This window comes from Lutra lutra, chromosome 12 (genome assembly GCF_902655055.1).
Source record: "Lutra lutra chromosome 12, mLutLut1.2, whole genome shotgun sequence".
NCBI lineage: Eukaryota > Metazoa > Chordata > Mammalia > Carnivora > Mustelidae > Lutra > Lutra lutra.
This window is the reverse complement of record NC_062289.1, coordinates 66,021,555-66,038,573: the sequence shown is the minus strand read 5'-3', so window position 1 is coordinate 66,038,573 and position 17,019 is coordinate 66,021,555. Positions and strand designations below refer to the sequence as shown.

Below are 17,019 nucleotides of genomic sequence, written 5' to 3'. Positions count from 1 at the left end.
GGTCCGTGGACATGAACCCCCTCCCCATTCCCTAAGAGAGGCTCTTGGGGGAAGAAGACCCTGCCCCCAGAGCCAAGATTCAGAGAAAACCCCTTTGCAAGAGGATGTTATTGGAAATTTTAAGTAAGATTTAAGTAAGACCTATCCGCCCCTTCCCCCTCTCACCCCCTCACTCCTCCCTACCCCGGCTCCCTCCTTTTCCCTCCCACGGAGAGACTGCCTTCCTGGGCTAGTGCTGGAGCCCTCTCCAGGCTGGGAGGGGCCATGTTCTCCATCCCCTTCATTGCCCTGCCCTCCTGCACAAATCACTTTTGGCAGGATTACTATAATATCCAGTTTCCTTGCTCTCTTTGGCCACCCTCAAGTCCAACCCACCCCCCACCTCCACCTGCCACCAGAGAGCCAGAATATTATTTTAAAGATTTTATTTACTTATTTATTTGACAGAGACACAGCAAGAGAGGGAACACAAGCAGGGGGAGTAGGAGAGGATGAAGCAGGCTTCCCTCACGGAGCAGGGAGCCTATGCGGGGCTGGATCCCAAGGATCATGACCAGAGCCGAAGGCAGACACTCAATGACTGAGCCACCCAGCCTCCCCCAGAATATTAATTTTAAATACAATCTGGTGGGGTGTCTGGCTGGCTCAGTCAGTAGAGCACGCAGCCCTTAATCTCAGGATCATGAGTTCAAGCCCTACAGTCGGTATGAAACCTACTTAAAATATAAAGAAATAAAGAAATGCAATCTGAGCACACTATGCCTATTTATGGTTTACAGATCACAGGCATGGCCTTCAAGGTGCTGCATGACTGATTCCTGTCCGGGAGCGCTGCTGTTTGGCTTCGCCCCCCCTGACCAATTCAGCAAACAGAAGCAGGACTCCTGAGCTACAGTACTTGATGCCAGAGGGCCATGTCCTGGGAGGTTGGCCCAGCCAACTGATTGATGACCATGCCTGCTGATCCCTATGCTGTCGGACAAATCACTTTCTCTGAGAATTAGAAGAGTGGAGGGCATCTGTTAATTTCACTCTTGGCAACCATCATGAGGAAGCTGACCCACAGGGCCTCAGAGGAGGGCTTGTCTTTCTGACAGAGACCAAGACCAGGGCCAAGACAGGTCAAATAAATCACACATCCGAGCTAGAAGAGTAGGCTCAGGCTTAGCCCAGGTTTATTTCCCAAACTGAAAATGAAATGCAGTGATTAAAGGAGATGAGATCTGGCCAATCCATTCTCACTGTGGCTTTTAGGCAGCTGTGCAAGATAGTGTGGGTGTAGGGGTCCAACCAGGGGAGCATAGGTACAGGGGCACTCGGGCAAATCACTACAGCCCTCTGAGCCTGTCTCCCATGGGACATTGGAAATGAAGGTGCTTTGTGAACTGCCAAGGGCAAAGTGCAGGGACGGGGCTTCCTGGCTCAACCAATCATGGCCAGTACCGCAGGCATCAGCTTCTGCTTTACAGTGGGGTCTGCAGGTGGGGACTCCCTGGCCTTCATGATGACCTCATGGGCCTCCTGGAAGAGATCCTCTCCCACTGCTGCCTCCACACGCTGGCGCCATGCAGCCAGCTTGGGTCGACCTTCGAAGATTTGGCAGCCAGCACCCACAGGCTGCAGGGAGAAAGGAAACAGGATGGGGGTGGAAGGTAAGGTCAAGGATGGCAGCCTCTGCCTGGTTTGGGGGTCCCAGACTGCCCCACACTGCCCCCACCTGGCTATGGGCCATGCTTATGTGTGAGCAAGACTTCAGCGACTACCCAGGGCCCTCCCTACCTAGCAAGCCACCCTATCCATAGCACTCACATGCATCAGCTCTGTGATGGCTACCAGATCAGCCAGTGAGATGTGGGGCCCGATGAGAAAAGCCTTGTTCTGGAGGAACTTGTCCTCAAGCAACTGCACGGTCACATCCAACTTGGCTAGCGTGGCTGCCAGCATCTCAGGAGACACTGGCTCACCCAGGAAAACAGGAAACATCACCTGGGAGGCGGGGAGGCACAGTAAACAGGGGCCAGCCCAGCCTCAGGGGCAGGAAGGCAAGTGTGCCTCCCCCACCCCAGTTTGAGCTGCTTTCTGGTTCTATACCCCTGTCTTCGAAGGCTGGGCGGGGCCTGCAGGGAAATTCCCAAAGGACCACTGTTTCCAGAAATATCCCAGAAATATTCCTGCTTCTGTCATCTCTGATGGCTGAGCCTCAGAGGGCATCTGACAGGACTCAAACCCCTTTGAGAATAACTCAAACCCCTTTGAGAATGACTCAGGGGGGAGTTGAACAATGAGTTTCATACTTTGGAAGTAGGCGGCTAGCCTAGGAACAGTCTATGTTATAACCTCTTTCCCCTGAATGTAAAGTCAGTACCACTTACTGGATAAATAATTAGGATTGGCTTACAAGGTTTCCACTCTGCCACTTAAAAAGCATGTGGCCTAAAATAAAATACCTAAACCCTCTGAGCCTCAATTTCCTCACTTATATTATAGGAATAATAGTACAAGACTCTCTTATAAATGGAAAAGTGGGACAGTCAGTGAGAGGGACAGTCAGTTGCCTGAGATGGCACAGCCAAGAAAAGACTAAGCCAAGAGTAGAATGGACATTTTCTGACAGTGAGCTACCAGGAACTAAGGAGGAGGGCTAGGAAAGGGTAGTGTCCAGGATCTGGGAGGAAGGTGTTTTAGGGGGAAGCATCAACAGCATCATGGCTGACAGAGCTATAGGGAGATACAGTGGATGAGGAGCAAGGGAAGAATGCTTCATGCTTCATTTCATTAAGTTGCTTGGGGGAGCCTGGAACTCAGGTCAACATGACTAGGATTGTACATGAGCCCTGGCTTCGGGCTTCAGTTTCCTCCCCCATAAAAGGTAGACAGAATCAGCAGTCTCTCACTGGTGCCCTGGAGGCCAGCCCTGAGCTAATGGTATTCCTTTGACTACAGAGTTTTTTAAAAATAGGGATCAGGGGGCGCCTGGGTGTCTCAGTCAGTTAAATGTCCAACTCTTTCTTTTTTAAAATTTTTTTTTGTTTTTTGTTTTTTTTTTAATTTGACAGAGATCACAAGTAGTCAGAGAGGCAGGCACAGAGAGAGGGGGAAGCAGGCTCCCTGCGGAGCAGAGAGCCTGATATGGGGCTCCATCCCAGGACCCTGAGATCATGACCTGAGCCAAAAGTAGAGGTTTTAGCCCACTGAGCCACCCAGGTGCCCCTAAATGTCCAACTCTTGATCTCAGCTCGGGTCATCATCATAGGATCATGGGACTGAGCCCCACATCAGGCTGCACATTAGGCATGGAGACTGCTTAGGATTCTCTCTCTCTCTCTGCGTCCCTCCCCTCCGCCACTCTCTCTCTCTCTCTCTCTAAAAGAAATAAAAACAAAAATTAAAATTAAAATATGAGGGGCGCCTGGGTGGCTCAGTGGGTTAAGCCGCTGCCTTCGGCTCAGGTCATGATCCCAGGTCCTGGGTTCGAGCCCCACATCGGGCTTTCTGCTCAGCAGGGAGCCTGCTTCCTCCTCTCTCTCTGCCTGCCTCTCTGCCTACTTGTGATTTCTCTCTGTCAAATAAATAAATAAAATCTTTAAAAAAAAAATTAAAATATGGATCAGTTGCTGACATTTAAAAATGGGGGCATTTCATATATAAGAGTCCAGATTTCCAGCCTTATTTTTTGTTTAAGATTTTACTTATTTGAGACAGACAAAGAGCAAGCACAAGTGGGTAGAGGGGCAGCGAGGAAGCAGATTCCCTGCTGAGCAGGGAGCCCAACGCAGGGCTTTATCCCAATCCCAGGATCCTGGGATCATGACCTGAGCCAAAGGCAGAGGTTTAACCAACAGCCAGTCAGGTGCCCCTCTAGCTTCTTCTCCATATAAAGGGTGCTGGCCACAGGGTATGCCTGCTCAGTATCTAAGGCTGATGCTGGGGAGAAGCCACTGCGTCGGAGGGCACAATGAACTCTCAATTTGCACAACCCCAGCTAGCCCTCCTCCCTCATTTTTTCTTGGCCTCGCCCCTGCCAGAGATTATCTACCATTTCCCTTCTGTTTCAATTTGGTTGATCCAAAATTCGCAGGGTTTGGAAGAGCGGTTTTGTTCCTCTTTAAATATAACAGATAATACTAGGGTAATAAGTACATTGCAATTTATTTATATAATGAATTACTGTAGAGTAGTTAAAATGGATAAATTAGATCCACCCACAACAATATAGAAAAATGCACAATGCAGAGCGATATGAGAGCATTTATATAAAATTTTAAACATGCAAAGCAAAACTTTATTTTGCTTATAATGACAACTAAGTGCAATAATGTATAAAATCGTAAACTGGAAGGACTCCCACCGGACCCCAGAGCAGAACGGCCTCTCAGGAAGGAGTGAGGGCGAGGGAGAGGTCTTTTGAACGTTTGTCCTCTGTTTCTGTTTTATATAAGAAATGATAGGAAACAGAGAAATAAAGCTCATAACCCACAATTAGCAATACACTTTATTGTTTTTTTTAAGATTTTATTTATTTATTTGAGAGAGAGAGAGAGAGTATGAGGCGGGGGAAGGAGAGGGAGAAGCAGACTGCCCGCTGAGCAGGGAGCATGATGTAGGGCTCAATCTCAGGACCCTGGGATCATGACCTGAGCCAAAGGCAGATGCTTAATCGACTGAGCCACCCAGGCGCCCCTATCCATACACTTTAAAAAATGAGGAATCCTGCTTCTTTTTTTTTTTTTTTAAAGATTTTATTTATTTATTTGACAGAGAGAAATCACAAGTAGGCAGAGAGGCAGGCAGAGAGAGAGGAGGAAGCAGGCTCCCCGCTGAGCAGAAAGCCCGATGTGGGGCTCGAACCCAGGACCTGAATCATGACCTGAGCCGAAGGCAGCGGCTTAACCCACTGAGCCACCCAGGCGCCCCTAGGAATCCTGCTTCTGATTAGGACATCAATGTCACAAAAACCATAGTTCCCATCATAACAATGGTGGAAAGAAAATAATCTTATCTTTCCTTAAAGCCATCAAAGAGTTATAGAACTTTTAAAAATAGAAAATAACAGACAAAAAAATGAAAAAGAAAAAAAGCCTAAACCTATGTTGTCTGATATGGTAGCTGCTAGTGAACTCTTAAAATATGGCTAGTCCTAGCTGAGTTGTGAGGTATACGCATAACACACATGGGATTCTGAAGACTTAGTATAAGAAAAGAATGCAGGGCGCCTGGGTGGCTCAGTGGGTTAAGCCGCTGCCTTCGGCTCAGGTCATGATCTCAGGGTCCTGGGATCGGGTCCTGCATCGGGTTCTCTGCTCGGCAGAGATCCTGCTTCCCTCTCTCTCTCTCTCTCTGCCTGCCTCTCCATCTACTTGTGATCTCTCTCTGTCAAATAAATAAATAAAATCTTTAAAAAAAAAAAAAGAATGCAAAATAATGCATTAATGATTTTTCTACCAATTACATGTTAACTATAAATTTTTTATTTTTAATTGTGGTAAGAAATGCATAATAAAATTTCCCATCTTAACCATTTTTAAGTGTATAGTTTCATGGCACTAAGCACATTCACACTCTTGTACAACCATCACTGCTGAGATTGTCTAGGGAAAGCAAGAGGGACTTACTTAATTCCTGTGAAAGTCCCTGGTCTGAGACAAGGGTTAAAAGTTTCCATAAGCTGGGGCACCTGGGTGGCTCAGTGGGTTAAGCCTCTGCCTTCGGCTCAGGTCATGATCTCAGGGTCCTGGGATCAAGCCCTGATCTCAGGGTCCTCAGCAGGGAGCCTGCCTCCCCTTCTCTCTGCCTGCCTCTCTTCCTATTGTGAACTCTCTCTCTCTGTCAAATAAATAAATAAAATCTTTTAAAAAAATGGCCATAAGTTTAGAGACAAACACCTTTTTCTGGGAAAGAGAATGAATGGTTGTCTGGGCAAAATTAGAAGTAACAATTTAAAGCCTGCTTGCACAAGTATTTCTATTTTCCAGGAGCCCTAAAAGAATGTCGACCATGAAGTAAAGCATCTTGTTATTGTCTTGTGTCCACTAAAAAGTGACGCCCACTAGATAATGACCATGGGACTGAAGGATGCTTCACCACTTCCAGCCCTTCACCCTTTGGAAAAGGGCCTTTCTAAGCCTCCTACCATAGGGAAGGTGTAGCGACATTCCTCTTTCTTGCTGGCCCCCTTTGATACAAGCTATCTCTAATAAACTCCACTTGTTTTCTTTCTCTGAAGTTCCATGTTCATTTCTGTGACTCAGGAACCTAGACTCAGGGGTCGGGTAAGAGCACCATCCATCTCCAGAACTCATTCATCATCCCAAACTGAAACTCTGTCCCCATTAAACAACAACTTCCCATTCCCTCCTCCCCTGACCCCTCACAGCGATCCTTCTACTTTTTTGTCTTTATGAACAGAATAGGAATTTCATATAACTGGAACCATACAGGGGCTGGCTCAGACGGAAGAGCATGTGACTTTTTTTTTTCTTTAAGATTTAATTTATTTTTTTGACACATAGAGGGGGAGAGAGAGAGAGCAAGAGAGCACAAGCAGGAGGACTGGCAGTCAGAGAGAAGGGGAGAAGGCGGCTCTCTGCTGAGCAAGGGGCTTAATCCCAGGACGCCGGGGATCATAACTGAGCCACCCATACGCCTCTCTACCTTTTGTTGAACATAATGTCTAACATACCATAAGACATGCAAAAAAAAGAAGACAATGTGACCCATAATCAGGAGGATAAAAAATGGCCAACAGAAATAGACCCACAGGGGACAAAATTATGAAAATTAGCTGCAAAGACTTTAAAGTAACTATTATAAATATGTCCAAGAATTTAGAAGAAAAGATGGACTAAATGGGTAAACAGATGGTGCATTTCAGCACAGAAAAGGAGATTTTAAAAAGGAGCAAATGGAATTTCTAGAACTGAAAAATACATGTTGTTACAGAACCTGGATTGGGTCCTGACAGAAGAACCATCGGAGGATCTTTTGGAAACTTTGAAGGATCAGAGTTTATTTAACACCTGCTGGCTCAGAGGAGAGTGATCTCCAAAGGTCTGAGCCCCGAGCACAGACAAAAGGGGTAATTTATACCCTTCTATTTCTGCATACTTGGTACTTTTGGTGCATGCCTGGAAGCAGGGCAGAGAGAAGAACCCGGAAGAGCCCTGGGCCAGTGGCTGGGACTCCTTTGCTGACTCGGCTGACCAGCTTAGAACACAGATTTTCCCTTACCAAAATCTCAAATGAAGACTGTTTTAGATGGGTTTAATAGCAACGTGGGCCCAACAGAAGAAAGAATTATCGAGTCAAAGTTAGGTCAACAGAGACTATCCAAATGGAAAAGAATGCGAGGGTGCTTTCGCCCCTTTGGGGCGATGCCCTCAGGGCCTCACCTTGTGCCACAGGGTCCGGAGGCAGCTTCTCCGCAGGGTCGTGTGCTGCCATGCCAGATACTCATCCACAAGGGCGCAGGCCTGTACATCTTGGGGGTACCAGTGGTCAGGGACTTTATACTTCCGGGTCAGGTAGAGCAGGATGGCCACACTGAAGGGGAGGGAGGACATGATGGGTGGAGGAAAGACTCTAGGTAGGGGCTTAATCAAATTCCCTTCTTTAATATTCCTGACTATGAGCCAAGGTCTTTGCCTCATTCTCCAGAGAAGGAAGTCAGGCTTAGAACACTGACGGGACTTGCCCTGGGCACAGAGCCGTTGGTGGCAGGGCTAAGAGTCTTTCTGAGACTAACACCCAAGCTCATCCTAGCACCGGGCAAAAGCCCATAGCAGAATATTCTGCCAAGAGTATCCTGTTCAGAGTCAGTCTCTGATCAGAGGGCCAGAGGGCTTCCTGGAGGAGATGCCATCAAAGCTAACCCTTAAAGCTCAGTTCTTTCCAGTCTACGTCCATTCTCATCCTCTGGCACCCATACCAGCCTCAGATGGCCTGACTGCTCAAAAAGGCTTTCCAGTCGTTCCTTTGTCCTCCCTAAAGCACCCTGTAGGAAACACTGGGGCTGCTGCAGGATCATGGAACAGCAGAACAGACCAGGCGCCTGGAGCTCTCCTCCTGCCCTAGGTCATGAGGGCTACCATGGTGTTGGGACAGGCATGGATCTGGAAGGGCCCTGAGATGCATGAATTTGGAGCCATAAGAAAGCTTTCAGGAACTTGGGTTACTCCAAGGGTTATGCACCCCAGCCAGTAAGGGCAGAAAACCTCCGTTCCCTATTAGGAATCCTGTATCCACGTCTTGGCTTAACAACTCACTTGTCTGTACAAGATATTCTGGAGCTCTTTTTCCTCCCAGCTAATTGTTCAAACCACCTCTGGGGACAGCTGCAGGTCCCTGGGAGTCACAGACCTCCTGACGGTGAGAAAAGACACAGAGAAATGCAGAAATTGCACGATGCCCCTGGCAAGCACCATGGGTGCTCAACACTGGGTGACACAAGGACCCAAGACAGCAGAGAGCAGCAGAAAGAAGAAAATGACACTGACATAATGTCAGGAATTCTCGGGGGGAATGCATCCATCTCACGATTCCAGAGATAAGTTCAAAAGCTTCAAGTTCTCCTTGTTATGGGGGTGACATAGGTGATAAAAGCAGCAGAGTGGGGGCGGGGGGGGGTGGGGGGGTGGGTGTGAACTTCCCTAAAGAGGTTTCCACTTCTTGGGATATGTTGGGATGTAAAACACCCACATGCCTCACAGTCCTCCCTTGGGGGAGACCCATCCAAGGAGGCTGTAGCCCAGACTTGGAGTCACTGGGTAGACCAGAGGCCCATGGGCCATCTCAAGCCAGAGTGCCATCCCTTCCCTGTCCTATGCCCCTGCCCTGGGGTACTCTCACCAACAAACACAGGATGGGTACAGAAGTAAAATATGCTTACTTGTCCAAGCATTCCCGTGAACTGGACCAGCAGGTAGGCCTGGGTCCGGGTTCCAACCCTGACTCTCTATGGGATGTTAGGCTAAGGACCCTTCACCTCTGAGGAGTTTAGTTTTTTTGTCTCTAAAATAGAGGGTTAAAGGGCGCCTGGGCTGCTCAGTCAGTTAAGCGGCCAACTCTTGGTTTTGGCTCAGGTCATGATCTCAGGGTCCTGGAATCTAGCCCTGTGTGGGGCTCTGAGCTCTGTGGGGAGTCTGCTCGTGGACTCTCTCTCTCCCTCTCCCTCTGCCCCTCACTCTGCTCACTCAAGTTCTCTCCTTTAACATAAATAAGTAAATAAAATAAAATAAGTAAATAAAATAAAAAAGTAAATAAAATAAAGGGACCAGATGGTTCCAGTGAGTTCTGGTGGCAGTTCCAGTGTCCCAGTTACCTCTCAGCCAAGGTGAAGTCTCCATCCTTCAAAGCAGGCACCTTCTTCAGGGGGTTCACCTGGGCAAAGGCATCGCTGAGGTGCTGGCCTGCAGAGAGCCCATCATGGTGGGTGAGGAAGGAAACACTGAGCCCTGCAAGGCCTGTGCCCACTCCCTACTAAACCCAGGCCCCAATTCCATGGTTCTTCTCCAGCCCCCAGGTGCTCTCCTGCATGGCAAAGGCTAGTGAGGGCCACTTGGGTAGGGGCAGGACACTATTCTGCGAAATGTTGCAAAATGGACCTCAAGAGCCCCAGCCATGCCAAGTCCTATTGGGCACAAGCTCCACCCACAGCCCAAGGGGCAAGATGTGATGTTTCAGCTGGGCCTTCACATGCACCCCACCCACCACCTCTACACCATCCCTGGCCTCGTAAGTTCACATTCAGGATGCTCCAGTCTGCCAGAGTGAGGTGGCTAGTTACGCGAATGGAGCTCTGATTCCTTATAGTGCCCCTTTCCCTGTGGACTCTAAGGTAAGGTCACTAAACACAGAGAAGTGGCTTTCTCCCAGTATCTATTTACTTGCAAACAACTTCTACCAGCTCCTCTGTGTCCCCTTGTTCACCCTGCCCTAAGCCACTAGGCTTGGGCTGGCCCTGCCTTTAGGTTCTGCTGGAGCTGGAACAGTCACACTTTTGTCCCACCCACAACCCCCAAAAGATGCAGCCTCATGTCTCCTGGGCCCCTGGCCTCTGCTTGAGTTTGTGTGAGTGGCTCCTACTCCTGCAGATGCTGTCAGAGAGAAGCTTCTAAAGAGCATGTAAGCTTATCATCCACCATCCTGCTCAACAGTCTTCAGGGGCTCCCCATTACCCCAGGATCAGGCAGAAGCTCCTCGAAGCCATACATGATTGCCTTAACACTCTAGCCTCAACACACCCACTGTCCTCCCTTCTCCCTCCCTTCACACTGTGACTTCACTAGACACACCTGCCCTGCTCTCCTAGTGAAACCCACCGCTCTGCACCCTTTATTTAACAGCCTGTTTGGGATGTTCCTTCCATGCCCTGTCCCCTGTACACAGCAGAGATGACCCCTGGGGAGGACAAGTGGGAAATCCCCCCAGCAGACTGGAAGAAGATGAAGATTTGGGCAGAGGGACAGGCCAGTTCAAAGGCATGAAGGCAGGCAAGGGCGTGAGTGGTAAAGTGATGGGGGTGGGGGTGGCGGGTAGGTGCTGGAGGCTCAGCCAAGCAGAGTTACCCCATCTGCCCACCAAGCAATACCTCCATTCTGCTTCCCTCAGCTGTGTCCTTGGAGCCTTGGGAGCCTACCAGAGACACAAACCCTCCAGCTCAGGAGTGCAGGGCTCAACATGTTCCCGCAGTCTCCCAGCAGTCTCCCTTCAAGCCCCCAGCATGGCTTCCCCCAGCATGGTGGGGGGAGCCCTCCCAGCAGGCACAAGAAGTCAGAGAACAAGGGAAAGCAGAAGGCAACGCCCAAGAAGTAGGGACAGAAGGGGGCCCCCAGTGCAGATGGGGCCGATGCATAGTGCAGGGCTGGAACGTGGGGACCCTGGCGACTGGCCGTTGCAGAGTTTTGGCAGTTGGGGGCCACAGAGGAGGGACTGGGCTCTGCCCCAGTCTCTATGCTCGGCCCCCTAACCCCTCGCCTCCTGCCCCCATCTCTTTTCTGGAGCTCCTCTCTCCCTCTGTCCAGGTGCACCCTGTTTTCCTTCACCGGGTCTCTCTTTTTCCTCAAGCTGCCCCCCCGCCGCGCCCTTCACTCGTTCACTCGGCCTCGGCCGCGCCCCATCGTCTATCCCGCGGGACCGAGCCCAGTTTGGGGGATTGATTACCCGACTCTCTCGGATCTCCCCGGTGGCTCACCTTTTTCAGCAATGGCCCCAAGAAGAGGTGGGCGCCGGGCGTCCTCTTAAGCAAGATTTGTCCTCCCCGTTCCTCCCCGATCTCTCGGTTCCCAAACCCAAGCCTGGGCCCACCTTTGAGCAGGTCCACCCGGCGCAGCTCGAAGGGAATGCGGTTCTTCTTGGCAAAGATGTAGACGGCGCGGCAGGGCTGGGACAGCAAGTCCAGGTAAAGCTCCAGCCCCATGGCGGCCAGACCGACACACCCGGGCGCAGCCAGGAACACACACTGTCCTGGGGCCACGCCCCACCAGCCTCCACTCCCGGTTGGGTGGCTCCGGGCACCCACTCCGGGTTCCGGGCTCCGGGCACCGGGACTTTGGTCCAATCGCTGGAACGGCCAAGGGCGTGTCTGAGGGGTGGGGACTAAGAGCGCGGAGCAGAGCTGGCGGGGCGGTGACGCGTACGTCTCCCCTCCAAGGGTCCCGCTGAGGTCCCCAGTCCTTCGTGACAACCTTATTTCACTTACCATGCTGTCTTCAAGGTTCATCCACGTTGTCGCTGTCAGAATTTCCTATCATCTCCATTTTAGAGATGTCGAGATTGAGGCAATAAGTGATCATGGACCCAGGAAGTCTGGCAACAGAGTCCATGTTCCCAAGAACACTCCAGAGATCGTGATACCTGAGCGGACCTTGAGGGCAGTATGCTGAGTGAGATAGGTCCAAGAGGGAAAGACAAATACGGTGTAATCACACTTATTTATGAAATCTAAAAAAAAGCCAAACTCATAGAGACCAAGTAGAATGGTAGTTACCAAAGGCTGGGAGGTGGGGAAACTGGAAAAATGAGTAAGGGTACAAACTTGCAACAAGAGGGGCGCCTGGGTGGCTCAGTGGTTTAAAGCCTCTGCTTTCGGCTCGGGTCATGATCCCGGGGTTCTGGGATCGAGCCCCGCGTCTGGCTCTCTGCTCAGCGGGGAGCCTGCTTCCTTCTCTCTCTCTCTCTGCCTGTTTCTCTGCCTACTTGTGATCTCTGTCTGTCAAATAAATAAATAAAATCTTAAAAAAAAAAAAAACTTGCAACAAGAGATAAATAAGTTGTGGAGATCTATCACAACATAACGATTATCAACAACATCAGTTATCAACAATATAGACAACAACTGTAGTACAATTTCACAGTTGCTAAGAAGCAAATCTTAATTATTCTCCCTACAAAAAAAGAAATGGTAATTAGGTGACATAATAGACTGTTAGCTCATGTTACAATGTATAAATGTATCAAATCAACAGGCTGTACACCTCAAACTTCCACAGTGTCAATTATATCTCAACAATAAATACGTAGATAGATAGATAAAATAATGGGGAGGCTAGAGAGCTACAGGGCCTTTACAAGTCATCATGCCCGGATTCACCTGCTAAGCCCTAATTTCAGGCCTGTGCCTTATGGCCCGGGTATCCCCCAAAGCATGCCACCTCGCTGGTGAAATGGCATTGGTGTCATTTCCTAACATAAGTCCAACTGAAAATGCATCCACAAGAACATAATGTTTTCTACACAGTAAGAAAGCTCTTTGCAAAGAAAGCAAATGTTGGTAATAATGATTCTCAACTGAAAAAAAAATTTTAAGGAAGGACAAAAACTTCAGATATCAGATGTTGAAGTTTGAAAAAGGGGCTAGACCCTCAGAGGAGGTCAGTTACTTGATCCCCACTTCCTGCTGACCCCCAGGAGGAGGGCATTCCCCCAGGAGGAGCTGGGCAAGGTCCTGTCTAGGGCTCAGCCTCAATCTTGAAGCCTCAAAACCTAATTTGGTCCATATTCCAGGATTAATTTTTTTCTTAGGATCTGAGTCACATAACTCACAAGAGAATGAGGGATTTATTATTTTATGGAAAAAGAGATCAAGGCCCTTTAGACAGAATGCTCCCAACCAGCACTCAGAGCAGTCTCGGAAGTGCAATCTCCCAGCAAACCTGGGGAGGCAGAGTAAGGATGAAACAAGCCAGACGACCTGCAAGGCAGCTTCCACCTGAGAGCTTTAGAGAGTTAGAAAGACCATCTGTATTCATTAATTATTGCTACATAACAAATTACCATGAACTTAATGGCTTAAAACAACACATATTATCTTACACTTTTTGTGGATCAGAGGTATGGGCCTGGGTTCACTGGGTCCTCAGGAAGGCTGCAATCCAAGTGCCAGCCAGGACTGGGTTCTCATCTAAGGCTCAAATGGGGAAGGATCCACTTCCAAGTTCACTCGGGTTTTTGGCCAAATTCATTTCCTTGCCGTGATAGGACTGAGGGTCCTGGCCTCTTGCTGGCCATTCTCAGCTCCTTGCCCCAGGGACCTCCTAACATGGTTGCTCAGTTCTTCAAAGCCAGCAAGGGAGAGAGCCTGTAGAACCAGTCTGCTAGCAAGATAGAGTCTTGTATAATGAAACATAATCTCAGAAGTGACATTCCATCACCTTTGTCACTTTCTATGACTCAGAAGCAAGTCATGGGCCCTGGACACACTTGAGGGGAAGGAATTATAAAAAGATATGAATATCATCTAAGATCATTGGGGGGGTCGGTTCTTTTTTTTGAAAGATTTATGTATTTATTTGACACAGTGAGTGAGAGAACACAAGCAGGGGGTAACAGTAGAAGGAAAGGGAGAAACGGGCTCCCCACTGAGCAGGGAGCCCAGTGCAGGACTCGATCCCAGGACCCTGAGATCATGACTTGAGCCGAAGGCAGACACTTCACCAACTGAGCCACCCAGGCACCCTAGGGGATCAGTTGAGAGTCTGTCTGACACACCTTCCAAGGCTTCATAGGTGTGCATCCTGTGCAACTGCCCGGTCCCCCCACCCACAGATAAATGGGTCCCACAGTTGCTTTAATGCTTTGCTCTTGCCATCTTCAATTTCTTAATTCTTAATAATCTTTGATCAAGGTGCCTCTCACTTTCATTTGTAGCCAGTCCTGGCCAAAGGGTCCAAAGAGCTCAGGAAGCCAGATAGGGCATTGCTCCAGGCAGTGACAGGAGCACCTGGTGACAGGAAGGCCAGTTGCTCTCCTGGGGCATCCCACCTTCTTGACATTTAAACCACTACCATCTTTGGCAAGGAACATAGGTGCATTTAAATATCTTAAGAAAAAAAAAGCTTTCGCATTGAAGAGTTTACATGATTTAGGTACTTGTTACTCACATTGTGGCCCTTAGAGCAGCAGCAACAGCCTCGACCATGAGCTTGTTAGAAATTGTTGACCTTCAAAATAGAAGTTCTTTTACTACAAAAATTGGTTTATTCTTGAATAGCAGAGAACTGCAACTCAGGATGTGCAAGCTAGGGCAAAAACTACAGGCAAATCCTGCAAATGATAGGGAGGAACAGTATTTTACTAAGAAGGAAGATGTTGAGAGGGGTTGTTTTGAACGAGAGTCCAATAGAGAAAAACAAGAATTCAGGGTGGTCGGGGTCTCATTGGCTGTGTTACTGGGGTAATGGATTTCTTCCCTTCTTTTTATTTGAGAGAGAGAGACAGAGATAGCAAGAGCACGAGCAGGGAGGAGAGGGAGAAGCTGGTTCCCCGCTGAGCAAGGATCCCAAAGCAGGGCTCGATCCCAGGACCCCAGGATCACAACCTGAGCTAAAGGCAGACGATTAACTGACTGAGACCCCAAGTGCCCCTGGGGTAATGAATTTCTTTTTTTTTTTTTTTAAAGATTTTATTTATTTATTTGACAGAGAGAGATCACAAGTAGACGGAGAGGCAGGCAGAGAGAGAGGGAAGCAGGCTTCCCGGCGAGCAGAGAGCCCGATGTGGGACTCGATCCCAGGACCCCGAGATCACGACCGGAGCCGAAGGCAGCGGCCCAACCCACTGAGCCACCCAGGCTCCCGGTAATGAATTTCTTATAGGAGCAATACTGGACATCTTTTCCTGTTGAGGTCTGTAATTGACAATTCTCCCTATAATTAACATCAAGTGTGATGGCATGCGAAGTCCCCCCTCTGGCGTCCAGATTCCATTTTAGTGATGTTAGGAGACATAGATAGATATTCCATTACAGATATATAGATATTCCATTACAGATATAGTATTATGGAATATATATACACACATACACATACACACACAGATTATTATTCAGCCTTAAAGAGAAGATAATCTTGGGGCACCTGGCTGACTCAGTAAAGCATACAACTCTTGATGTAAACTCGATTTCCACACTGGCGTAGAGATGACTTAAAATAAAATCTTTAAAAAAAAAAAAAGGTGATCTTGTCAGTTGAAACAACAGGGATGAACCTGGAGGTCACTATGCTAAGTAAAACAAACTAGACACAGATAGACGAATACTGCATAATCTCATGTGCATGTGGAATTAAAAAAAAAAAAAGAAACCCTTAGAAGCAGAGACTAGATGATTACCAGGGGATGGGGGGATGGGGAGCTGTTGATCAAAGGACACAAAGTTTTAGATATGCAGGACGAATAAGTTCCAGGGATCTAATGTACAGCATGGTGACTGTAGTTAACAGTACTGGATGGTACATTTGACATTTGCTAACAGGATACACCCCCTTTGTTCTCAACCACAATGACAAAATGGCTACTATGTGAGATGGCGGATATGTTAGTTAGCTTGATTGTGGTCATCATTTCACAATGTATGTGTATATGAAAACATCACGCTGTACGCTTAAAATACATACAATTTTTTTAAAAGATTTTATTTATTTATTTGAAAGAGAGAGACACAGCTAGGAAGGGAACACAAGCAAGGGGAGTGGGAGAGGGAGAAGCAGGCTTCCCGCGGAGCAGAGCCCGATGTGGGACTCGATCCCAGGACTCTGGGATCATGAGCTGAGCTGAAGGCAGACACTTAACGACTGAGCCACCCAGGCACCCAATACATACAATTTTTATTCGTCAATTGTTCCTCAATAAAGCTAGGAAAATAAAGAAACTGGGGAGTAGGGCAGAATTGCACTGACGTCATGCTATCAGACAGTTTTAATTTCCCACGTAGCTCTGTGAGGGAGGGTACTAGGTCTGGTCTGTCCCTCTGTTGACCCCGAACATCCTTTTATGTTCCTGATAGGGGCAGGGGGCAACTTTCAGTCTTTCACCACCAAGTGTGTTGTTAGCTATAAGTTTTTCATAAATGCCCTTTATCAAATTAAAGAAGTTCCCTTTTACTCTTTGTTTGTTGAGAAATTCTATCTTGAGAGGGTGTTGGATTTCATCAAATGCTGTTTCTGCATCTATTAAGATAATCATGGGATTTTTGTTCTTTATTCTATTACCATTGTGTGTTATATTAATTGATTTTCCTATGTTGAACCGCTCTTGCATTCCTGGTCACGTTGTGTAATCCTTTTAATATGCCGTGGATATGATTTGCTGGTATTTTGTTGAGAATTTTTGCACCTGCATTTAGAAGGGATGTTGCCATGTAATTTTATTTTCTTGTGCTCTTTTTCTTGGCTTTGATCTCAGGGTCATACTGGCTTCCTTGTGTAATAGCACTCCAATCAGTCTTCAAGCTTATGCACTCCTTGGTTGCTGACCTAAATTCCTTGATCTGTAGCAGAACTTTCCTTGAAATTTGCAGACCACTGGCCATGAGGAGTGAAGGAGCAAACTCTCCTGAAAGATAAAGCCTGACTACACTCAAAAGCAGCTGCCAGTGATGCCAGCAAGTTTGTTCAGGGTCATGTCCACATAAGACTTGCCATCTGGGTGCCTGTGTCACCTCCATGTAACCCCCCTCCCTCTTCCCCTGCCTTCCCATTTAAAACCCTGTGGCTTCACTTGGATGGGGAAAATGATCTTTGAGATGTT

At 48.1% G+C, this 17,019-nt stretch overlaps 1 protein-coding gene across 5 annotated transcripts; it reads right to left on the bottom strand.

Annotated features, from left to right (window-relative positions):
• Positions 1 to 1,158: 1,158 nt before the first annotated feature.
• LOC125082422 (glutathione S-transferase theta-1) lies at positions 1,159 to 11,521 on the bottom strand. Of its 5 annotated transcripts, none has more exons than XM_047698056.1 (5): positions 11,302 to 11,492; positions 9,317 to 9,404; positions 7,389 to 7,539; positions 1,810 to 1,986; positions 1,159 to 1,617 (listed from the first exon to the last, which is right to left on the bottom strand). In XM_047698056.1, exons 1-5 carry the CDS (start codon positions 11,411 to 11,413, stop codon positions 1,423 to 1,425), a joined length of 723 nt encoding a protein of 240 aa, XP_047554012.1. In that variant the 5' UTR covers positions 11,414 to 11,492; the 3' UTR covers positions 1,159 to 1,422. The 5 variants fall into 5 exon arrangements, with proteins under 5 accessions (XP_047554012.1, XP_047554014.1, XP_047554013.1 ...); XM_047698058.1 differs by having other exon boundaries at positions 11,189 to 11,327; XM_047698057.1 differs by lacking the exon at positions 1,810 to 1,986 and having other exon boundaries at positions 11,302 to 11,505.
• Between the last annotated feature and the right edge of the window lie 5,498 nt (positions 11,522 to 17,019).

What these genes read in the sequence shown, in the direction of transcription:
- LOC125082422 (XM_047698056.1), bottom strand. Translation starts at nt 11,413, where the DNA reads ATGGGGCTGGAGCTTTACCTGGACTTGCTGTCCCAGCCCTGCCGCGCC. An exon ending in CCGGGTGGACCTGCTCAAAG is followed by an intron (nt 9,405 to 11,301) that starts GTGGGCCCAGGC and finishes GGCTCTCTGCAG; the next exon opens with GCCAGCACCTCAGCGATGCC. An exon ending in CCATCACAGAGCTGATGCAT is followed by an intron (nt 1,618 to 1,809) that starts GTGAGTGCTATG and finishes TTCTCCCTGCAG; the next exon opens with CCTGTGGGTGCTGGCTGCCA.